Here is a 24,271-nt window from a genome sequence, read left to right as displayed (position 1 = left end):
GCTGGCTCCAGGGAAATCAAGGATACAGCATGGCCTTGGATGGATACTTGGGAGCTCCAAGCCTCTTCCATTGCATCTGATGCCCTGTCCAGCATTGCCATTGTTTTACTTTTCCTTGTTGTTTTTCCCATTCCTGCAGGAATGATCCAGCTCAGCTCCAGGATGACGGGGAAATTCCTGGACCCTCCAGTGCAGAGCAAGAGGTGAAGTTTTGGAAAGAGGAGGAGCCCAAGCCAAGCAGCTGCCTGCAAAAGCTGCCATCCTTCATCTCCCTCCGATCCCCGGAATCTCCAGGTTCCCTGGGCTGCAAAGAGGAGAGGGATGAGGACGAGCCAGAGGATGAACCAGGTAGGATTCACATCCTCCACTTGGAGCTGCTCTGGTTTTCCAAGAAAAAAGTTATTCTCTGCTGTTCTCCGTATTTTTTATGGGATCCATGTTCTTTGTGAGTCACCAAACCAGTTAAGACTGGGAGTCCAAACTGGGATGGCAGTCAGTATTCCCATCTGGACACAAATCCTTGTGTACGTTCCCAAAATTGTGTCAGGACTTTGTCCTCTTATTTTATCAACTCATTCCTTATCCTGTAAATTATCCAGTGATGAATCCGGTCTCATTTCCATGATGGAATCACATCACTGCCCTATAGAGAAGGTGTTTAGTGGGATGCAAGGATGCTCTGCCTCTGGGGGACCTCTGGACCATCCATCACACCTGTTTCCCAGCAGGAAATAGCTTGGAAGCTTTCCAATAAAAACATTCCAGTGGGAGGTGGGGTGGAGTGTTTGCAGGTTGGAAATTTGAAGGAAGAACTGTTCGTCTGGGATTATCTGCTTTGGAAGTCAGTAAAATTTTTGGGATACACGGTTTAGGATGAGCAGAACTTTTTAGGAATTCTGCCACATGAGAGCAAGCAGCTTCTGCTTCTCCAGTGTTCTCCTTGGTTCCTCCTCTCCTCTTTCAGCTCTTCCATGGGAAAATCCCTAAAGGGATGGGATTTTGAGGTACTCCAGGGATGCACCCCCAGGAGCAGAGGTGATGGAGATGGTGAGGTCGGAATTGTGCCTGATTCTTCCCAGCTCTGAGTGGGAGGTTTTTGGCTGGATGATGCTCCACATTTCCCTTTTCTTCTCCCATCCTTCTCCAGAGAGATGTGCAGCTTCATCTCCAGAACACCATCCACGAATGGGCTCAAAAATCACAATATTTTGTGGGAGTGACGATGAAATTCCCATTGCCAGCTGTGCTGGCACAAGATTTGGCTCAGCGTGAGCCTTTCCCATTTTCCATCCCTGCTTTCCATGCAGCCAGAGCAGGATCCCACTGGGATAAGGGATGAATTCCGTTGCAAAAGCCAGGCTGAAGCATTTACAGGATCATCCATAAGGATCTGCGAGGCTGTGCCTGGCTCAGTCACTTCAAGCCAGGGAGGGCTGAGATGCCTTAACGCTGTCGGAAAGAGAATTCCCAGGATTAGCAACATATTCCCGAAGTCACAGATGAGCGCGGGTGCTGTTGAACCACAGGGTGGTGGACACAGCGAGGGGACCATTCCAGCTGGGAATGTTCCTCTCCACAACACAGAATGAAACACTCAGCTTCCCTTTCCAGGGATTTCTTCTCCCCTTCTTCCTTTTCCTTGGTCCTGGCTCAACTCCCTTTTGATCTTGGGAAGTGTTCCCAAAGCATCGATTTAACCGGGATTTTTGTCTCCATGATGAAGTTGGAACAATTAATTCATGGACAGGAAGACTGTTGAAATGCCTTGGAGTATACTTGGCAGCTGGGAGTAACTCATGAGAAAGGGCATCCTTTTCCTCTTAATTCTAGTGTGTGCATCCAAGGGAGGATGAGTTCCAGGCGTTTTGGGTGGGAAGATGAGGAGGAGGAGCTGGTTCATTTGGGAATGTCATCAGGAAGGCTGGGTGAAGCTGGCAGCTACGAGGTCAGGGCACTCATCCCTCTGTGCTCCTTTGCCCAGGGAGGTTCATGGAATTGGGAAAGCAGATGCTGGGGGATCCATGGGAAAGGAAAACCAGGCAGGAATTGCAGATGGCTGTAAAATTATCTGATGATGAAGCAATTTCCCTGCCAAAGCGATGACGTGCTGAGTCTGGACATGAGAATGTTGATCCATGGGTTTGCCCATCCTTGGGTCTCATCCTAATCCCAGTACCTGGGAACCCCCAAATCCAATGGGATAAGAGGAGCCCTGGCCACCATTCCTAGAGAACATGGGATTCATGCTTCTAAAGGACCAAATGCTTTGAGGTGGCCACATCATTTGGACTGGACTCCATGACCCTTGTGGATCCCTTCCAATATTCCTGTATTCCTTTGGAATATTTGGTGATCCTGAGATTGAGTTTGGAGCCGAGGAGGTGGTCAGGATGAGTCCTTGTATAGCTCTTTTCCTCTAGGAAATAGCTGGAGTCTGAGGTGGGATTTGGGGGTGGGATCTGGGCGGCTGCGCCAGCGATAATGTTGGATTTGTGCTTGTGAAGCCTGAAGTTGACACACAAATTATTGGGATGGTAAATAAGGAGGAGGACAGGTTGTCATTAAGGAATGAGATGAATTCCTTGGTTAAACGGTCACAATTGGAGAAAATGCCCTTTTAATCCAGTGAAATGCAAGAGGAATGAGGAAGAAACATGGGAGGGGCAAGGGAGGGAGTTTGGAGATGACCTTTAAGGACCAGCGTGGGCAACAGCATGAGCTTGCAGGGTCTCAGTGGGGGTCTGGGTTCAGGATATAGGGAAAGGGGACTGGAAAGGAGGGATGTGTTCTGCGTGCATGGAGCAGAGCCACTGTCGTGTTCCCAACCCTCCAGAGGAGCCTGGAAATCGAGGTTGGAAGAGTGATTTGTTGACAAGGTGGTGATCAGATAAAGGCCGATCTCGGAGGTTTTTTCCAACCTAAATGATTCTGGGATTCTGTAATTTGAGGGCGCTGGTGCTTTCCAAGCATCTTCCAAAAAGCCAATCCATGCAGCACACAGGGATAGCCAACTGCTCCCAGCCAAACATCCCAAATGGGAGGAGTGGGTTTGGTGGCATCCCATCCTTCACCTTGTGTTATCCACCCAGGAGCATGGAGCCAGAGGGAGAACAGGCTTCCCTGCCCCTCTGACTCCTGTTTTCCAGGTAATGGGCTTTTCCATATTTCACCTTCCAGTTAAATCGCCTGTGCTGGAGCCTAACTGGCCTCCCCGCGCTAATTGCACCAATGCAAACCATTCCAATCGAGTGCTAATTTAATTAGAAAGCACCCATTTTAGTTAATTTGTTCGAGAAGATCACTGCAAACTCCTGGAGAGAACAGATGTTCCCCTCTCCCCCGATGAACATTCCGGGCTTTGTAAATGGCTCCGCTCAGCCTTGTTTAGGAGAGAAAAGAGGATTTTATAGCCGCAAACGACCCTTTCTGTAAACATTTTACAGCTCTCTGCACGTTTGAGTGACGATAAACCCCGAGCAGCTCGGCGGGCTGCAAATTTGGGACCATACGGCCGTCATTTTATTGTCATATTTCACGGTCGTAACGTTAATGGAAGATGCTCGCTCCAGTCTTTTTTAACGGCTCCGCTGAGCACGCTCAACTGCCTCGGCTTCCAAGGAATTCGGGGAGGTGCGGCGGCTTCTGGATTTGTTTACGGCTTCTACTTCTGGAGGGATAAGTTTGGGAATTTTGTGGATTTTCGCCTCTTTTCTCGCCGTGGTTGAGATGACCCCAACACGGAACTGCCGCTTTCGCCGCCGCCTTGGTGGCGGGGCTTGGTCCAACCATTCCCAGCTCCAGGAATGTGAGAATTAGAGAATATCTCAGTTTAGAAGGCACTGTCAAGTCCAACTCCTGGTCCTGCACAGGACAACCCCAGTTTAATTTAGAAGGTGTCCAGTGCTGCCAGTCTCCATGTGGATGTGGCCAGTTCCCCTTGGGTCCCATGGAATTTTCATTGCCTTCAGCATCTTCTTCAGTGCTTCTTCTGCCAGCAGATCTTTGCTCCAGAACTTTTTTTGGTAGCCAAGTGAGGCAACCAAGTCTTTGATCAGTTGAGTCAGTGGCAGAAGATGCCCTGGAGCTTTCCCTGAAGCATCTGCATGGTTGGGGATGGAGGGCTTGGACACGAGGGGATTGTCCTGGAATAACAGGAGCTGGCATCACTTTGACCCCAGCAGGACTTGGTGCAGTTTGTTCTTTTTGGGAGGAAGCAATGGGGATAAAATACAGGGAATTGATTTCTCTGTGTGGTCGCAGACATCTCCAGAGTGGTAAGGCCTTGACACAGGTTTTCCAGAGAAGTTGTGGATGCTTCATCCCTGGAAGTGTTCAAGGCCAGTTTGGATGAGGCTTGGAACAACCCAGACCAGGAGAAGATGTCCCTGCCCATGGAAATTGGTCCTTAAGGTCCCTTCCAGTACAAACCATTTTAGGATTCCATGATAAAATGGGCAAAAACTCAATATGAAAGAAAAATATTTCAGTCCTGGAAAAGGAATGAGACTTGTCAGGTTCTAAATTGGACGCTTTGCAATAAGGAAATTAAATCACAGTGAAGTTTCTGACTTTGGGAACTACTCAGGGACACCAGGACATGAGGACATTCAAACCCAACCTCCAGCAACACCTGAGTCATCTGTGGCACCCCAAAGGCTGAAGGTATCCCAAGCCCAAAGGTGCCTGGTGGATGTAGGGGATGGAGATGGAAGGATCACAGAATCATTGAGGTTGGAAAAGACCTCTAAGATCATCAAGTCCAACTTGTGACCAATCCTCACCTTGTCACCAGACCAGAGCCCTGAGTGCCACATCCCATCATTCCTTGGACATGTCCAGGAATAGGGACTCCAAACCTCCCTGGACAGCCCCTTCCAATACCTGACAGCCCTTTCCATGAAGAAATTTGATGGATCCGTGTTGTCCTGCTTGAGGGATGGGTGCATTTAGACTCAGTTTTTAGGGTCTCATCCACCTGTTGCAAAAGTTTTGGGTGGAAGAGCAGCAGGATGAGTTTCTAGTGCAGGTTGTCACCACATGGATTTAGTGCAGGATGGAGCCAAGGAGATCCAATATATATAATATCCATATCTCCCTATATGCTTTTTCCACATGAAAAACCATTTGTGAGAAATTCTGGGATGTAGCCCTTCCTGCTGGGCTTTACACCCCATCTTTTGTTGTCGAGTTTTATTTAATTAAAAAAAAAAATATAAAGGCATCTCCCAGCTCACATTTCTCCAGGAGCACTTTGGCAGTGAAAGGAAAAGACCATTCCAAGGCAGATTCAGCCTCTGGACTCCCCTGAGGTGTCCTGGAAAGGGTTAAAGGATATTTTTCTTCTGGGAATAAGTAGGGAAAGTGTGTTTGGAGGGAATTTCTCCTCATGGTGTTAAACCTTGAGCATCCAGCACGGAAATACTGGGATGCATCTCGGTGCTCTGAACCTTCCTGGAGGAAGATGCAGGACAGGATGAAACCCTTTGCTGGCATCAGGAGAACAACGGAGACCAAACATTCCATCAGGTCAAAGGTTGTTGAGGAAGGAAAACCAACAAAATTCCAGCTTTTCTCCTGCTGGATGGTAAAGTTTGGAAAGCTGCAAGTTGTCTTTCCCTGTATCTTGCTGCTTTGGGGTTTGGAAATCTTCACCCCTGATGTGGGGCATCTCCAGCTGCCTTCCACCTCCCCACCTTGTGGAGAAACCCAATTTTTAATCAATCCCTCATGGATCAGGAATGATGAGCAGGGAGAGGATTTGGGCCCCAGGCCCAGACCCACCTTCTTTCACCCTTCATCCGAGAGGATTCCCCACCTTGAAATCCCTTTCAGTCCCTCTCGGATCAGCATCTGGATGAAACAAATTTGGTTTTAACTTCCCTGTTGGATGCAGCTGGAGCCTCTCAGCTCCGGCTGGGGGAAAACCAGGTTTTATTGAAAAATCTAATGGTGCCACCTGAAGTGTGATTTACTGCACTGTCCGCTCCTCAGACTTGATAATATATTTCTATTAGATTTCCTTCTTTCCCCTCTTTTTTCCCGGAGAAGAGTGGCAAGTTTCTCCGTCTGCCTGACACCTTCTTAGGCTTAGGCAAAATAAATGTTGATTTCCATCAGGAGGAAGAGCGCTGGAAGTCCTAATTCTCCGACGAGCCTGACAAGCTCAGCGAAAACCGCCTGGGTTTCGATGGAAAACTCGTGATCCAGGCCTCTGTTCCTCTCCTTCGGAAGCTGTTCAATCTCTGGAATGAAAAAGGGGTTGCTTTCGCTAACTAGAAATTATATACCTGGTTCCTTGGAAGATGGATTGCGCTGCTCCCGGAATGCCGGGAAAGGCGGCGCGGGGGGAGAGAGTGAAGGAGCTGGAGATGCGACCCAAGATTGATCACGCCATTTGCAGGATCTCCCAAGCACAAAACTGGAAAAATATCTTTTCCTTTGCCAGGGTTGAGTGGAGTGACACCCCTGTTTGGTCCAGGTTTTCCCTCCCGGGGGTTTTTTTGGGATGTGGTCTTCACCCCTTGGCTATGCCATCCTTCCTCCATTTCCTTCCATCCAATGGGAAAAATGGAACCAGTTTAGCCCTCTCATGACCTATTTTGGGTTTATTTTCTCATTCCCACCTTGATTTTTTGAGGAATTTGTTGGAAATCAAGCATGGAAGCTTTGGAAGTATCTTGGCCCTGTGTGCTCTGTACAAAAGTCAGGAAGTTAATTGTGGTCAATTTAAAAATCACCTTTTTCCTTCTTATCCCAAAGAAATAAATCCATATTTCTACTTCTGTAATCATGCCTGCTTTAAGCTGCCTCATGGATATCAGCTAAGGAACTTTGCCCTGGCTCATCCAAAGGGAATTCAGCTCTTCCCACCATTCCTATTGATAACTCACACCATGGGGCAGGAACGTGGAGTTGCTGATTTTGACCCCTTGAGGTGACAGCCAGCAGCTCCGGACCCTCATTCCAGCAACCAGGCTGGGCTTTGCAGATCCCAGGCTGGGAAAACCACATGTCTGGATGCCAGAGGGAAAAATTGGGAGGGTGGGGACACAAGGGTGTTTTGCTCCATGTCACCGTTCCCAAATCCCAGCCAGATTCAGCTGAGTTGCCGGTGAGGAATATCCAGATCCGCCGTGTCTGCCGTGCATCCCGCTGATGTATGGGAGTTATACTAAGGGTGGAAAGGTGCTAAATGAGCCCTCTTTATTTTCCATAAATTAACTCCAGAGCGATGAATCACTGCCAGCGCGGCTTCAACTCCCAGCAAGTTTGTTTATCCAAGTTGGAAAGTGAAGGAAAACTCTTGGATACTCCCCATGGTTGGGTCCTCACCTGTCCTGCCTCCCCTGCCCTAAAAACTTTCTCCTTTGGGCTCTCAAGGCTGCTTGAAGGTGTCCTTGGTCCCACATCCAGGCTGGGTTCATCTTTTGGGAAGTGTCATGCAGAATTTTGCAGGAGCACGGGCAACAGAACATCTGGAGGGGGTTTGGGCTGGATTCCCTCCATCTTCTCCATGACCTTCTCCACCTCCATTAATCCCAAGTGAAGGGGAACTTTTCCCACTAAACGTGTGGGTGCTTTTTTTCCATCCTCATTCATCTTGGTGGCCAAGTGGCCATCACTTTCCTTCCCACCCATCACTCTGGTACGTGGAGCCCCATAAAGACCTCTCCAAACCCTTTGGAGAGGGAAAATAGGAGAACCTGCATAAAGGCACTCACAACATTGTGGTTGAAATGGGGAAGGATTTCACTCTTTCCACCTTGGTCAATGTGATGATGCTGGACTTGTCCTACAAGGAGGTCACCTCCTAGAGGCACTTCATGGTGTTTTGGCTCTCCATGAGCAACCAGAACCCTCTTTGGAGGAAGCATCATGTTCCAGCAAGAAGACATCACCTGGAGCATCCTGAATGGATGCTGGGAATGCTTGGAGGGATGGCTGCTGGTGCTCAGCTCTTTCCGGCTCCATCTCAGCACCAAAGCAGGTCCTGATGTTCCCCAGTGGGAAGGTTTGGATCCTTTTTAATTCTCTTTTTCACCCATAACTTGGGAGTTTTGCAGCACATTTGCTGCTCCATAGTGGGAAGTGACCTCTGAGTGCCACTTGTAGGGAGCTCAGGATGCTCAGGGATTTGGGGAATGAGCCACTTCCATCCTTGACATGGCCAAGGGGGAAGTGAAACAGAAGAGGAATTTTGGAGACTCCTACACCTGCATTCCAAGGGATTCCCAAGGTGACCTGAGCCAACCTCAGTGACTTTCTCCTCTTTTCTTCCTTTCCTTCCCAGGCAACACCAAAAGGAGGAGAATGTTCCCCAGGGCATCCCTGCAGGATTCCGAGAGCTCCCTTGTGGGTGGCAGAGGTGAGTCCAGTGGGTGCTGCCAGGGCGGAGAACCACCCACATTCCCGATTTCCGAGTGTTTTAACCCCCTCCCATGACCAGGCAAGGAGAAGCCTGGGAATATCCAGCTGTGCTCCCCCCATTCCCACCATCACCATTCCCTTCCCTCCCTCCAGGCAAACGGCTGCAGATCAAGCCCCGGCTGTGAGTTCCATCCCAATCCTGTGGCAGCCGACCAGCTCAGGAACTGGAGAGCCAGGGAACAAACCTGGCACCTACCTCAGGATGCCATGTCCAGGCATGGCACCCCCCTCCTCCTCCTCCTCCTCCTCCTGCTTTTCCGGGATGTCACTGGGACACGGAGCCGTGCGGCAGCGTGGGAATGCGCCGCTCGTTCCTGCGGGGGAGCAGCTTTGTTTGGAGTCTTTGAATTGACCAATAAATGACCTTTTCAGATGGTTTATTGAAGACAAGTCCTGCCACCTCCTTGGATGCTTGTGGGGCTGGGAAGAGCTTCCCATCCTCATCCATCCTTCGGTGCTGTCCCAGCCACAAGGACAGGATATGGGAACCTGGGGTGGTTTAATGCCATCAGGTGACATTCCCACATCCAGATCAGGACATATTAGGGACAAGTCACTGTGCTGGGATGTAATGGGTGTAAAGCCCCCACAGCCCTGATCCCACCATTCCAAGAGCCCATCCCACTCCATCCCCTTGCTTTTGGGAGGTTTCCTGGAGCTGAGAGCATCCCTCATGGAAGTGTGTTGGCAGTGGTGCTGAAATCACAATCTGCATTTTGGGGTCTCCCTGAATGCACCCGACCCCCTCCTCTCCCTATCCCAGCAGGGGTTTGGGCTCCATTGGAAATGCCAAGCCAACTCTCCAGGGTTTGGGGATTTTGGGGACTCGCCAAATCCAAGCAGGAGCAGAGTGAAGGAACACTGGAACAATGGGGTTTTGCATCCATAGGTAAAATTTCCAAGGGATTTTTGGTGTGGCAGGTGCTGTTCTCCCACGCAGATGTGATTTGTGGGATTTGCTCATCCACAGCCCCTCAGGCAAAATCCTCTGGGGAAAAGGAATCAGAGGGAATTGGGAAGGACTGTGGCTCCGTGGGGATGCAGGATCCAGATGTGATCAGAGATAGTGTAGGAAATGCCAATGGGCAATGGCTTCATCTCCAAAACAAGTCCCCACAGGGGGGTTCCCTTCACCAAGTGACGCCCATGGAGGGGTTTTGTCACCATCCCAAATCCACAGCATCCCCCAGGCACTGGAGGACCAGCAGATGCTCACCCTGGGATGTCACTTGTGCCCCAGGGTGTGTCCAACGAGTTGATTTTTAATAAAAGCGTTGTGATTTTTGTTGATACGAAAATGTCTTTTGTTAACTCCTGTGTTTTGATATGTAAATAAAAGAATTCCCTCCCCTGGGATGGAAAAGCCTCCCTGTGGCTTTCCTCTTTTTTCAGCATGAACATCCCATCAAATATCCATCTGGATCCAGTGGAGGAGTCACTCTGATCCCTAAATCCTTGGTTTTTTTTAATTATTAAAACTTCTCACCCAGAAACAATGATTCTTCATGTGGCGGTATACTAAAAAAACTCAAATAAATTCCCTAAAAACCACCCTGGAGGAGACGGTGCTGTTGTGAATCCTCAGGGATGTCCAGCGGTGGCCGGGAGCTTTGGTTTTCCCTGGATCCCTAACGAGGATAATCCTCGTGCTGCACTAATTAAAGGAGGCAGTGAGCAGCGGTGGCTCCGCCGCCCACCGGCACCGCTGCTCCCTTCCCGGCGAGGATTGGAATCTCCAGCCGGCTGTCATTAAAGCTCTGCTTGGGGGTGATTAATTTCCAAGCAGGGATAAACGCGGCCCCTGGAGAGGTGTCACTGAACTCCGGTGGGTTCCCCCTTTGTCTCCAACATCCTCGATTCCTCGGCAGTGGGTTCCAACGGGATTTATCCCTCCTCGCTGCGAAGCCGGGGGTGCGCTCTTGGCCTCGGGGACCCGCCAAGGACATTCCCTGGGGAGTGCCACGACTGGGAGGTTGGCACAGGGTGGAGTTTCTGGAGGGCTCCATAAACATTTCCCGGAAAATCCTTCCCGCGGCGGGTGCTGCTGGCAGCGCTCTTGGTCCCCTGCCGGGGAAGCAGGTGCCGGGTGAACGTCACCCGCCAGGATCGGTTTTCTGCCTGTCATTGGGGTGGCTGTTCCCTGCCCTCCTCCTTCTCCGCCTTCTCCTCCTCAGCCTCATCCTCATCCTCCTCTCGATGTGATTTCCCCACTCCACCCCGAAATTCCTGACCCTGCAGCACCACTGGGTTGTGGGGCAGGTGCTGGTGGAGCATCACCAAGATGGTCCCACCCTCTCTCCATGGGGTGCATCGTGGTGGACACCACCCTCCCATGGGGTGAGGTCACTGTCCCCAAACCGACAACACCCCAAGTGGGAGCTGTGTGCCATCCAGGGAAACTGAGGCAGCCCCAGGTGGGCACCCAGCCCTGCTCCGAGGAGTGATGGGGCACACGAGCTCTAAAAGTGAAAGGTGACGCCATCCTGCCACCAAGCCGAGGCCACCAACCTGGTTATGTCACTTGACCGCCTGTGAGTAAACTTAGCTGATGGGCCTGGCGTGGCGGGGAGGGTTGGGGACATGCCATGGGCATTTCCTAAAAATACCCCGGGGGTGTCGCTGGGGAGCCACGGCCCCATTGGAGCCTGGCCCGGTCCTAATCCCTTGGTGGCTCCTGTCCCAGCTTGGGTGGCAGCTGCTGGTGGGGGCCAGGTGCCCCCAGGGTGGAGCAGCTCTGGGGACGATCGTGGTGCCAGGGAAAAGGAGGTGGCACCCCATCTTCTCCCAGTGCAGGATCCCGGTATCCTGCCACACAGGTGGGATGGTGATGGATTTTGGGTGACACAATGAAGCAAAAAGGGTTAAAACCACCCCACAAAAAAGATTTTTTTGTTGTCCAATTCTTTGCCCTCTCCAGCAAGTCATGCCCAAGTTTGGGGACTCCAAAGTGGGATATCTGTGTCCAATATGAGATAACATCCAGGATCACCAGGGAATGAGGGGCATGTTTAGGGCTTTGGCTGCATCCATGACCCTTCCCAAGGGGAATAAATGCCCCCCCTGCCCTGACCCAATTAGCAGCAGAAAGATGGACCCCCCCTCCTCAGAGGCTGGATCCAGCGTAAGCAATAATGTGGGATTTCAGTTTCTGGAGTTGCAGCGGGATAAAGGTTTTCATCCTCAAAAAAAACACCTTTTTTGCATTAATTTGACCCTGTGGTCAATTAATGGAGAGCAGTGTCCCCTGTCCCCAAGTCTCCAAGCAGGATTGGCTGGATGAGGGGAATGTCACCCCCCACATCCCAAGGAGCTGCCTGTGGGACGCAGGAGTGTGGGATGCAGCTGGGTTGGGATGCAGTGGGACCCAGGATGCATCCTGCAGATGAGAGACAATCCTGAATCCCCGTGGGATGAGTGGATGGGTGTTGCCAGACTGTGGGATGAACCTGCTCATCCCTTGGGATTAGGTGGGACCACTCCATGGCGACTGCCCCGTGCCTCGGTTTCCCAGTCCTGTTCCTCCCAGGCTGCAGCAGCCCTGAGGTTGCAGATGGAGCAGCAAGGCCACATCCCAACCAGGGCCTCATCCAGGGGTGGCATGAGCACCCCAAAAATCCCCTGACCTGCTGCCTCTGGGTGCCAGTGACACCTTTTCCAGGTGCTGGGATGGCAATCCTGCTCCTCCATCTGGTGGCACTCCCGTTCATGTGTCAGGTGTGGATGCCACCTGTGTTGGGTGTGACACCACCTCCGAAACCAGAGGCAGCGCTGGAGTACAGAGGCACACGTGGCTGCAGCCTGACCACCAATAGTTTATGGAAAATCCCGAAAAATCCCCAAAATTATATTTATTTGACTTTCTGCAAGGATGGAAGTGCTCGGGGAAGGACCCTGGGTTGTTCCTGAGGTGGGGAAGGGGCTGCATTCCTATGCTGTGGTCCCTCAGCGAGGTGGCACCGAACCCGATTTAGGCTCAGTAACTCCTTTTTGGATATTTCCCCTTTCTGGGGAGTAGGAAATCAGGATTTCTCGGATGTTTCTCCCCACTCCACACTCAGTTCGGGGCGGAGGGTGAGAGCTGAAGCCCCACGTTGGGATGCGGGGGCCGAGAGGGTCCAGGGGGTAACCGGAGCATTCCCCGCCTCCGGAGATTGACAGCTGCCCCGGGGGCGTTGCCATGGGGATATGAAAATCCAAGCGGGCTCTCGGGATGCTGATAGGCTGGAAGCGCTCAGCGTCGCCCCAGTAGGCGTGGCCGTGCCTCGTTTTCCCCGTATAAAAGGCGGCGAGTTCCATTGAGCTCCCGGCGGCGGCGACGCCGGTCGCGGGCAGGGGCGGGCAGGGGAGCGGCCCCCGCCCCCAGGGCGCCGTGTCCCGGCGGGAGGAGGAGGAGGAGGAGGCAGGAGAAGGCTCGGAGCCCGGGGAGGTGGGGCCGGGGCAGGTGCCAGGGGAGGCAGGAAGGGGCGGGCAGGGCGCTGCCCGCTCCTCGCCATTGGGAACCGGCCGCAGGCAGCGGCGGAGCCCGCCCGGCCCGAGAGCAGAGCCGTGGCGCTCGGAGGACGGCCCCGGAGCGCAGCAGCGGAGCCGACCCCCGACGGAGAGAGGTGGCTGCCCCGCAGCCCTCAGCGGAGCCCCGGCTGGGGGTCCCGGAGCCCGGCGGAACCGCAGCGCAAAGTCCCGTCCGAGGCGAGCACCGGAGCCCGGCTGAGCCCCGCAGCAGAGCCCCGGCGGAGGGTCCCGGAGCGCGGCTGAGCCCCGCAGCAGAGCCTCATCTCGGACACCGCTAAACCTCTCCGCAAAGTCCCGTCGGAGCGTCCCGGAGCCCGGCTGAGCCCCGCAGCGGATCCCGGTCGGAGCGTCCCGGAGCCCCGCTGAACGCCACCGCAGAGCTCTGCCAGAAGGTCCCGTAGCCCGGCTGAATTCCACCGCAAAATCCCACCGCTAAGTCCCGTCGGGAGTTCCCGGAGCCCGGCTGAGCCCCGCAGCGGAGCCCCGCCGGAGGGTCCCGGTGCCCGGCAGCAGATCCCCGTCCGAAGGTCTCGGAGCCCCGCTGAACCCCACGGCAAAGCCCCATCGGAGGGTGCCGTAGCCCCGCTGAACCCCACGGCAAAGCCCCATCCGAGGGTCCCGGAGCCCGGTCTGGGCAGCCGCTTGCGCCGGAGCCCGCTCGGAGGAGGCTCCCGGAGCCCGCGGGACCCTCGGTGAGCGGCGGTGCCCGGGGGCTTTCCCCCCCGGTCCCCTCCATGGACTGAGATGGCCTCGGAGCTGGCCATGAGCGCGGAGCTGCCCACGAGCCCCCTCGCCATCGAGTACGTGAACGATTTCGACCTGATGAAGTTCGAGGTGAAGAAGGAGCCGGCGGAGGCGGAGCGGCTGTGCCACCGCCTGCCCGCCGGGTCCCTGTCGTCCACCCCGCTCAGCACGCCCTGCTCCTCCGTGCCTTCCTCGCCCAGCTTCTGCGCTCCCAGCCCCGGTGGACAACCGGCCCCCGGCCCCCCGGCTACCACCGCCGCTTCCCTGGGCTCCAAACAGCAGCTGGAGGAGCTGTACTGGATGTCGGGTTACCAGCATCACCTCAACCCCGAAGCTCTCAACCTGACGCCGGAGGACGCGGTGGAGGCGCTGATCGGTGCCCCTCACCACCATCATCATCACCACCAAGGGTACGAGCCCTTCCGACCTCAGCCCTTCGGGGGCGAGGAGCTGCCGCCGGCTGCGCATCACCATCCCGGCCATCACCATCATCATCATCACCACCTACGCCTGGAGGACCGGTTCTCCGACGATCAGCTGGTGAGTATGTCCGTGCGGGAGCTGAACCGGCAGCTGCGGGGCTTCAGCAAGGAGGAGGTGATCCGCCTCAAGCAGAAGAGGAGGACCTTGAAGAACCGGGGCTACGCTCAATCCTGCCGCTACAAGCGGGTCCAGCAACGGCACATCTTGGAGAACGAGAAATGCCAACTGCAGAGCCAGGTGGAGCAGCTCAAGCAGGAGGTGACCCGCCTGGCCAAGGAAAGGGATCTGTACAAAGAAAAATACGAGAAGTTGGCCGGCCGGGGCTTCCCGCGGGAGCCCTCCCCATCCGCCGCCCCGAAAGCCACCGCTGACTTCTTCATGTGAGCCGGGCTGGTGGGATGGGGTGGGATCCCCTTTTTCTGTTTTTTTTTTTTTGTTTTCCTCATGCGGGTAGAGAGCGAACCCGCCGCTTATATTTAAAAAGAAGAAAAAAAAATTAATATTATGAAGTCCCCACCGAAATTTTGGGGAGGGGAAGTTGAACTCCCTCCCTCCCACCACGCACCCACCCATCGGGACTCGGGGTGGGGGGTCCCGAGGTGGGGGAGTGGGGGGCAGCCCTGCATGCGGGACGTGTACGGCCACCCGCCCCCCTGCCCGGGAGCATCAGCGCCATCCAGGTGGCTTCTCCCCACCTTTTCCTGCGGGTTTTCCCCTCCATTGGGATTTTTATTCTTCGAGGGATCCCCCACGGATCGGCCGGGGGGGTCCCCGGCAGCGCTGCGCCCTGCCCGGCCCCCTCCGCCCACCCCCCCATTCCTGGCCGGCAAACCTGAGCCACGTTTAACTTATTCACCCTTGTAAATATGTAGAAAGTTAGTTCGTTTTTTGCCTTTTTTTGTTTTTCTTTCTTTTTTTTTTTTCCTTGAGCCTATATTTTGCTTGGTGATTTACGAGAAAAAGAAAACGAACAAAAAAAAGAAAAACCAACAAAAAAACCCTAAAATCCTTTAGAAAAGAGAAAAAAAAAATTACACGAGTCTTAAAAGTTTGTATGTAATAGCATGCAAATAATATCCGAGTTAATTTAACGATGTTGGGAAGAAGCCGAATGCACTATATACAGGAATCGATTGGGTGAAATAATACTGTTTTATAGAGATTTAAAATTATCTATGCTCTTAAAAATAGTGGGGAGGGGCGGGAGGGGAAGAGGTAACAATTTTAGGGTGACCTGAAAGGCAATATAGTAATATATGGACTGCAAACGGTTGGCTGCTATCTCACTATGCACCAGATTTATTTATTAACCCTTGGGAAACGGAAAATCTTATTTTAACCTCGATGTTTGGAGAAAAAGGAAAAAAAAAAAACAGACGGCAAGAAAATGCACATTATTTGTTGTGGAAACAAGAGGAAAAAAAAAAGGATTGAGAATTCGTGCAATCGTTGGAGCGAAAGCGGGACCGATCCTGCGCGGAGAAGCGGGGCGGGTTTGTTTGTTTGTTTTTTTTTTAAACGAATTGCTTATTTAAAAAAGGAGAAAAAAAATTAAAAAAAACCAAATTTTAGGGGGGAAAACAAAAGGGTCCTGCGGACAAAGCGAGCTTGGGAGCCTGGTGCATTTTAGGGACTGATCGTGCGAAGCGTTTTTAACGACCTGTTGTTTCGATTTGTGACGGTTTTAATGATGTTGCATCAAGATAAAAACTTATATTCAACTAGAGCCTGGGTCGGGTTTTCTCTCAACTTTTGGGGGGAGTCCACGCATCATCGGGGTTTTGTTTGGGGGTTGTTTATTATCCCTTTGTATCCCGGTGCTGATGCAAAACCTTCCCCGAGCTCCGGCTGAGATAAGTCCGGTGTTGAGCGTCGCCTCTGCCTCTTTGAACTCTGGCTTTTCACTTTTCCTGCCTTTTGTTTTGTTTTTGTTTTGTTGTTTTTTTTTTTTTTCAGCCGGGTTCTGGGTGTTTTTGGTTTTCTTTCCCGGCTGGAGGGTCCTGGAGACCTTCATCCCTGCAGCTGCTGGGAAGTCACCGGATCCAGTTTGGTTCCAGCTTGTCCGACACCGTCCTGATGAGCCACTGGCTTGATTTTCAACGGTAATAAATTATTTTTCTTTCCTCTTTTGGCTTCTCCCGCTTGAATTTTTAATTAAAATAGTACCAAGCCCACACTTTCCCTAATCCAAGCTTTTGGGCTTGGGTATTTTACTGAGATTTTGTGACTTTTTGGGACTGTTTTTAAGGTTATTTCTCCTTTTGCCGCAAACCCCAAGTACAGCTGCAGCTTTTCCTGGACTCGACGGGACAAATTCCAACCCAGCCCTTGGTACAACACATTTTTTGGGCATTTTATGTGCTTTTTTAATATTTAGGTGTATTTTCTGTCCTGTATTTTTGCCCAGGCTCAGCTGTGGCAAGTCCCCAGGCTGTGGCGTGTTCCCTCCTGCCGCTTCCGTAAATCTCCACTGTGCTCATGTAACCCCCTTGGCTTTTCCTTGGATTTGTGGGGTGCCTGCAACTCCACAACCCTCTGGTCTTGCCTTTTTTGCACCCCCAAACCTCACTCCCCTTTTTCTTCATCTTTTTCTGGCGTTTTGGTGTCTTACTGTGTGACCAGAGGATTTTTGAGCAGCCGGAGCTCGGCTCAATATCGGACTTGGATTTTGGGATGGGAGCTGGGATGCAAAGAGGGAGATTTGTCCCAGGGCTGGACAAAAAGGGGGGTTTGAAAGGTGGGGGATTCATCCCTTATTCCTGTATTTATTTAGATCCAGGGAAACTTTGCAAACCTGGCTCTAAATAAAATTAACTTACGCAGCTGCTTGCGGGACATCGCGTCCCCGAATTTTTTGGAGGTGAATCACAGCTTCCTGGTGGGTAATTCCCTAATTTTTCTCCCAATATCCCTTTCTCTTGGCATATATTTTTGGGGGGAGAGCACATCCAGCTGCCTGGTCATGATCAAATAAGAATTTGGGGAGGAAAAGTTATTTGGGGCTGGTACCTTCCCCAAACCAGACCGGGGGATCTCGGTCCCTGCCGTCTCCATCCTCACTCCTGGATGTTTCTCTCCTGGATCTCCATTCCCTGTTGGCACATCCTGGGGGTCATTGCCCCTTTTCCCAGCTGGGCTGGGGCTGGTTGGGGAAGCAGAGCTGACTTTGGGGTCTGTGTGGAGTTTTGTGGGAGCATTGTCCCAATGGGTGTCACCCCAGGACACAGTGGGGTGACTGTGATCGTCTCCTGCTCCGGAATCCTTTCGCCGCTTCCACGGCACAGCGAAGGCAGCGATTTAAGATTCCAAATTTTCCCCTTCGCCCTCTCCTTTTGGTTTTATTCTGGGGTGCAACAACCTGGAAAAGATCCCAGATTATTTTTGCAATCCAGGTATTATCCCTTCCTCTTTATCCTGAAAGCATCCCCAATTCCCTGTGCCACTTTGATTTAGTTTTTAGTTCCCCACTGATTTTTTTCCCCCAAACCCTCCTTGAAATCTCCTAATAGCTGGAGCAGGACACAGGGTGTTTCTGCCACCCATTAATATTGGTTGTCCATTGGGGGACCCCATCCCACAAATTCTTGGGGAGATTTTGGGGTGGAATTGCACCCCTCTGCCCCATCATCCCGAATTTCTCCGTGCTCCTGAAGCTCCCGGCTTTCTGGGATTTAGCTTTGCTGAATAAATAATAAAACCCAAAGTAGTTTAAGCCTAAATTTGGCTGATTTATGACTTGTCTCCTTTTTGGGACTGAGCCCCTCCTGCACCCCGGGCTCTGGGGGGTGTCTGGGTGGTCCCTGCTTGGGATTGCAGCTTATTGGGATGGCTGCAATATTTGCAGGATCATGTGTGTGCATTCCAAGCGTGTTGACACATGTTTTGGGATGGGGATGTGGCGGGACAGGGTCGTGTGTCACCCGTGTGCCGCAGGACTGCGACATCCGCAGGTGCCACCACGTCTGCTGCAGGAGGACGTGTGGCGCTTGGGGTCACTCTGACCTGGTTTCAAAGCTTTCCCCTCGTTTTTCCTGATCCCTGAGAGCGGTTGGAGCCTCCTTCTCCATCTTCCTGCTGCCTTTTGGGGGATGCAGCAGGACCTCAGGACACCACGCTGTCCCTCCTGTGAGGATCTGCGGTCCCGCAGCGCATCCTGGGCATCTCCTGCATCCTCAGCTCCATGCTCAGCCTTTTCCAGGGGTGGAAACAGCAGCCAAATCCAAAAGGACGCTCCAAGGGCTGCCTGGCACTTGGGATGGGGACATGGGCACAAGCTCTGGGGGTCCTCTTCATGTCCCCCTCCTGCAGAGCTCCTTAATCCCATTTCCAAGCTTTACTTGCCCACTCAGTGGGCATCGCTGAACTGGGAAATGGCTGGAATTCCTCCTGATTCCCAGCCTGTCAGTTTTCCACGGGGCAGAGGGGTGATTTTGGGGGGTGCTCACCCCCAAACACAGCAGTACCCTGGAGCATCTTATCCATGGATGCTGGGGATTGGGCACAGCCCCTGGCAAAGTCCCCTTGAAGCGGTGCAGGGTGCTCCGTGCCACCTCCAAGCAGGAATTCCTGGGATCGCTGGAATCGGGTGGAAAACCAAAAGAAGATGATCAGCGAGGCATCTCCAAAGTGTCCCTCGCTCCTTCCTCCTCAGTTATTGATGCTCCCACCCCACAGGTTTGTCCCAAAACTGCTCTGGTGTTCACACAAATCCCGACATCTCCACAAATCCCAACATCTCCGTAAGGTGAGAAGTCCTGGAATTCAGTCCTGGGATGGAAGCAGGTTGGGCTGCTGGGCATGGAGGAATGTGGGGTAATGTTCACTTAAAAAGCAGGAATTAATTCAAAACTCAGCCAAATTAATCCTGGGAAAAAAAAAATCTTGGATTTGGCTCCGAGCTCAGGGCTGAGCCACTGTGAGCCGAGCCTGGGCTCGGTTTGGAGCTGGAATTTTTTGGCTCCAGTAGATCTTTATATTCTGGCTCGGCCAGAGTTTGATTTTTGCACATTCCTTCCTTTCCATGCTCTGTGTCTGCCTGCCTCCTCAATATTCCTGCATCCCTGGGACACAAACAGCACTCTGCCCGTGTTATGTAAAAATATATTCATATAAAATAAATTTATCCCCATTTATCACCTCGGTAGAACAGAGCTCTGCCATGGGATCATGACTCTGGCACTGCACAGCTCATCGTGAAGGCTGGAATTTTTTCCAGCTCTCTGCCTTCTCGCGGGCAGCGCATCCCAGTTCCACTGATGTCATCCCTAAACTCTGCAGGAAGTGAGGTCCTTCCCGAAATCCAGGACATGGAAAACCCCCCTGCATAACATGTACAGCACCACAGATGGAACTTTATCCCAAATTCCTTGGGTTTGGGTGGGTTTGCTCCATCCAGGCATGCTGCTGCTGCTGTGGGAATTGGGATGCAGGTGGTTGGATCCAGAATAATGGGTGTGGGATGCAGGAGGAGGGATAGGGGACGCAGGAGGTGGGATGCAGGATGCACAGATACAGAACAGCAGGTGTGGGATGAAGGGGATACAGGGATACAGGACATTGGATGTGGGAGGGAAGCAGTGGGATTCAGGATATGGGATGCAGGAGGTGGGATGGAAGAAGTAGGATGCAGGATTTAGGATGTGAGATGCCAGATGTGAGGATACAGGACATTGGGTGTGGAATGCAGGAGGTGGGATATGGGATGCAGGTATTGGGATGAGGGATATGGGATGCAGGATGCAGGGATACAGGATTTATCATTGGGTGTGAGATGCAGATGGTGGGATATAGGGTACAGGATGCAAGGATGGAGAATTTTGGATGTGGGATGCAGGATAAAGGACGTGACAAATAGGATATGAGAATTGGGATGCAGGAAATGGGGTGTAGGAGATGGGATATGGAATGTGGGATATGGAGTGCTCCCTGCAGCAGGCTGTGTGCTGGTTGTCGCTGCCCCTTGATCCAGGAGGAAAGGGAAACTCTGGATTGTGAGGATCAAGAAGGAGCCTGGCACTGCCCACCCTTTCCTGACCGGATAAACTCCATCAAGGACGCAACACCAGCAAATGCCAGGAATTCCAGCTCATACCCATCACTGCCTGTGTGTGTGCAGGTGGTGGGATAAAGCAGGTGGGATACGGGATGCAAGCTGTGGGATGCAGGATGCACATCCACGTGTGTGCAGGGAGAACAGCTCGCTGCCAAGTGGGAAACATTCCAGGGCAGCATCAGTCCTCAGATCCAGACGTGATCAGATCCTGCCAGCCAATGCCCTTTGCTATCTCAGCTGTCTGGGAAGTGCAGCTTTCCTTGGAGTCGCCATCCCCAGTGCCTGGGAATGCCCCTGTTCCCCTCTCCATCCCCACAACTCTGTATCCCTCCTTGCCAAGCTCCCAATTAAATCATCAGCTCAGTGTTTAATTACCCACACCATAAACCCCAAAGGTTCCCTGGGTTTTCACCCCCCTCCAATCCTTCCTTTCCATGGATGAGAGCGGAGGGAAAGCAGAGGGAGTATCTTCCCACCCCCACCAGGTTATTTATTCATGGAAAAGGCCGAGGCTGGAGCGCGGCTCCGGCACAGCCCTGGCAGCTGGCGGCTCCCTGGGAGTTGTAATTTGCACAAGCAAAAATAAACTAATTGTTATTTTCCATTTACATAAAGGGAAGGGAAGAGAGGTTGGAAGAGAGGGGGAAGGAGGCCGGGAATGTGAAGGGAATGTGCTGCCAACTCCTTCTGGCAGGGCTGTGCCAAAGTACCGGCTCATTCCCTGCTCCCGTGGGGCTCATCCTGCCTGTCTGGTTGCTGGAGGAGTCGAAATTTATGGAAATGATGGCACTGGACCATCATCTTCCTCACCACAGAGTCAGGGCTCACTGCCAGAGGTGTGAAGCCCATCCCAATGAAGGTGCAACACAACAGGAGAGAGAGGACAACCTCTCTCATCAGCTGGGTGGGAGGAAAAACCTGCTGGCATCAGGACAGATTTGAGGGATGGATGGATGGATGGATGGATGGATGGATGGATGGATGGATGGATGGATGGATGGATGGATGGATGGATGGATGGAGATTTATTTGGAGTTTTCACTTTGGCCATGGTGTGCGGATCCAAAATATGGGCCTGGGCATAGAATCATGGAATGTTTTGGAGTGGGAGGGAACTTAAAGATCATCCAGATCCAACCTCCTGCCATGGTCAGGGACACCCTCCATATTCCAGGTTGCTCCAAGCCCTGTCCAACCTGGCCTTGGGCACTTCCAGGAATGGGGCAGCCACAGTTTTTCTGTGCAACCTGTGCCAGTGGCTCCCCACATTCCCAGGGAAGAATTTCTTCCCCATATGCCATCTAACCCTTTCCCTCTGGCAGTGGGAAATCTCAAATCTTTGAGACTTTAACCCTTTTCCCAAGGGTTGACCATTGCTGAAGGGCACCTGGTGGGGATGTGTTAGTGGATCTGGGCTTGGGATGGAGGTGGGATTGAGGATAAACAGCAGAGGGGGATGGGAGTGCTCCTCTCTCATCAACTCTGTGCAGCCCAAGGATTCCTTGGACCAGGGAGGAAGAAGAAGAAGCAGTTTCCCAGAGAGGCTATGGATTCCCCATCCATGGAAGTGTCCAAAGCCAGATTGGATAAGATTGGAGCAACCTGATCTGGTGGAAGGTATCCCTGCCCATGGCAGTGTGGTTGGAATGAGAGGATCTTTAAGGTCCATCCCGACCCAAGCCATTCCAACAATTTTGTGAGGAACACATCCACAACCTCATGCACTGGATGGAGTGGAGGCTGTAGATGCTGTCACCAGCAGTGTCAGCATGGCACAGAGACCTCTTCCATGCTGCCACATCTTGGGAACCTTTGTCATAACACTTGGAACAAGACGTCGCGGGCGTTTAATTCCGATTTACGCCGACAGGTCCTGTCCGTTAATTAAATATCCATTGATTGTTCGGAGAACACTTCCTTGGGTTTATCGCGTTTCTCTGAGACAAATCAAATTGCCACGTCATTAACTTCCAGCTCTCCAATCCATACATAATTACTGCCTTATTAATACCTCCGAGTTACGAGGAAGTTTGAGGCAATTAATATTTGTGGGATAGTTTGTATCAAGTTAATTCCGTCAGGGTTATGTTAATAATGCGGACATCTAATAAGCTGGATAATTAACGTCTTTCTCGTTAGCATCTTCTCAGGTGCCAGTTAAATGTCAGGACAGGCTTTGTGGCCGGGCTGTGTTTAATTAAACTCGTTATTACAGAGGGATTCATGGCTGTTACATGTGAACAGAGTCAGGTAGGACCAGCACGTGATTCCTGCCCTGCCTGGGCTTTGGATACAAAATGAGTTTGGGGATGGGTTGGAAATTGGATTTAGGTGTTGTTCCAAGACCGGACACAGGAGAGATTTTTGCTTGGCAGGAAGTTCAGGATATGGTCCTGGTCAGTGTTGGTCCATCTTGCTTGACTCAGAGCAGGGTTTGGATTTAAGGGATGTTCTTCCAAGAAAGTGGCAAAAACCATGGACTCCCTGATGTGGACATGATTAGTGGAGTGGGAAAAATGCTGGGAGTATCTGTGACCACATTCCCCAGCAAGCCCAAAAATTGTCCAAAACCTATCCCCATACGAAAATTCAGGCAAATTTTAGGCTCAACTTCAGCCCAGATTTGAAGCTTTGGGTTGGGTTTCTTCCCGAGCTGGCAGGAGTTTTCCCAGTGCACCCCAGCCCTGGGATCATCTCACTCCATGCTGCTTCCCTGGGGTTTTCCTGCTCCCTCATCCCTGGAGCTGGTGACATGGAGCTCTTGGCCATAAGAACTTCCCTGGGAGACCTGACTGAGCCTGCATCTCCCTGCCCACAGCCTTCCCTCCCCTGCTGCTCATGAATAAAAGATGGGCCCCGTCTACCTGGCCTGTTTGTCCTCATGAAAAATTCATCGGCTGCTGATTAAGTTTTAAGGAAGGGCCGTGTTGCTCAGGTGGGTTGATGTTCTCCAGCTGCCCAGAGGGGTGGGAAGCCGTGGAATTGGGATTTGCCCCCTCTGCTTGCTCTTCCAAAGGAATGGGGGAGAGTTTTGCTCCTTCCCTGCTCATGGCTGTGATCCTGGCAAGAAATCCTGTAATAGTGGGAAGAGAAGGACCCAGGCTGGGCTTGGTTCATATTTGGGAAGGTGATGATCCACAGCAGGTCCAGAGCACACCAGAAATTGTGGAATTCGGGAAAGGAGACACAAGCCATGACCACAGAGAGGAAAAAGGCCCCAGGTGACCTGAACAAGATCTTCCATCCCTGGAGAGTGTGGTGACCACTGAGGTTCTGCCTCAGCAGAGGGACGGCGTTTCCACTGGAAAAAAGAGGGAATTAACCAAAATTAAAACACTTTTCTTTTCTGGTTATCCATAATCCCTAAAATAAAGGCTCCGCTGCTTCTTTCTCCCCTCCCCTCCTCTTGTCTCTCTCCAAGGGCACAGAGGAGACGCTCAGGAACTCATTTTTAATTGCATTTAGGAGCTCATTTAATGTTATCCCTAAAAACGTTCCTGCTGGAGATGGCTCCTCATGTTCCCTCTTCTGGGACAGGCTGGGGAAGGATCCTCCACCACTCCATGTGTGGGGGCTGTTCTCATGCTGGCACCACAAAGTTGCTTCCCTGGTCAGAGATTCCTGCTCCATAAATATTTCAGGAAGCAGCTTGGGGGTCCCAGGGGTCTCCTGGGATGGGTCGTTAGTGCAGGATGAGGAAACATCGGGCAGAGAGCAGAGGAGGAGGGGGAAAAAAACTGCAATGAAAACCAAGCAAAAGCTGCCAAAGCCACAAGGTCAGGGATGAAATATTCATGGAGCCATCCGTGCTGGAAGACAGGTGTGGAGGTCCTGGGGAGGCTACGGAAACCCCGCTCTGGCTTCCTTCTCTCTCGTCATCAATGCTCAGCCAGCAGAGTTTGGGGCAGTGGTTAAAGATGCATGAGCTCAGTTGTGCAACAGCTGGACACATCTGGCACCTCATCCCCCTGGTGCTCCTCTCCTGTGCTCTGTAAAAGGTGGGTGGGGAGAGTGGGAGGGGACATTTGGTGGCCACAGTGTGGGCTGGGCCCTTCA

At 52.2% G+C, this 24,271-nt stretch overlaps 2 protein-coding genes across 2 annotated transcripts in view; both read left to right on the top strand.

Moving 5' to 3' along the window:
• ZC3H3 (zinc finger CCCH-type containing 3) overlaps positions 1–9,790 on the top strand; it is a 129,247-nt gene extending 119,457 nt beyond the window's left edge. The window contains exons 11-13 of the mRNA XM_058034184.1: positions 140–348; positions 8,291–8,365; positions 8,521–9,790. Coding sequence (XP_057890167.1) covers positions 140–348; positions 8,291–8,365; positions 8,521–8,552 — 316 coding nt within the window. The 3' untranslated portion in view covers positions 8,553–9,790. The remainder of the gene's footprint in view (positions 1–139; positions 349–8,290; positions 8,366–8,520) is intronic.
• Positions 9,791–13,680: 3,890 nt separating this feature from the next.
• MAFA (MAF bZIP transcription factor A) lies at positions 13,681–14,547 on the top strand. Its single transcript, XM_058034196.1, has one exon. The coding sequence runs from the start codon at positions 13,681–13,683 to the stop codon at positions 14,545–14,547; it is 867 nt and encodes a 288-aa protein (XP_057890179.1).
• The last annotated feature ends 9,724 nt before the right edge of the window (positions 14,548–24,271 follow it).

Source organism: Melospiza georgiana, chromosome 1 (genome assembly GCF_028018845.1).
Source record: "Melospiza georgiana isolate bMelGeo1 chromosome 1, bMelGeo1.pri, whole genome shotgun sequence".
NCBI classification, from domain to species: domain Eukaryota; kingdom Metazoa; phylum Chordata; class Aves; order Passeriformes; family Passerellidae; genus Melospiza; species Melospiza georgiana.
The sequence above is the reverse complement of the archived record's forward strand: the minus strand, read 5'-3'. Positions and strand labels throughout refer to the sequence as shown.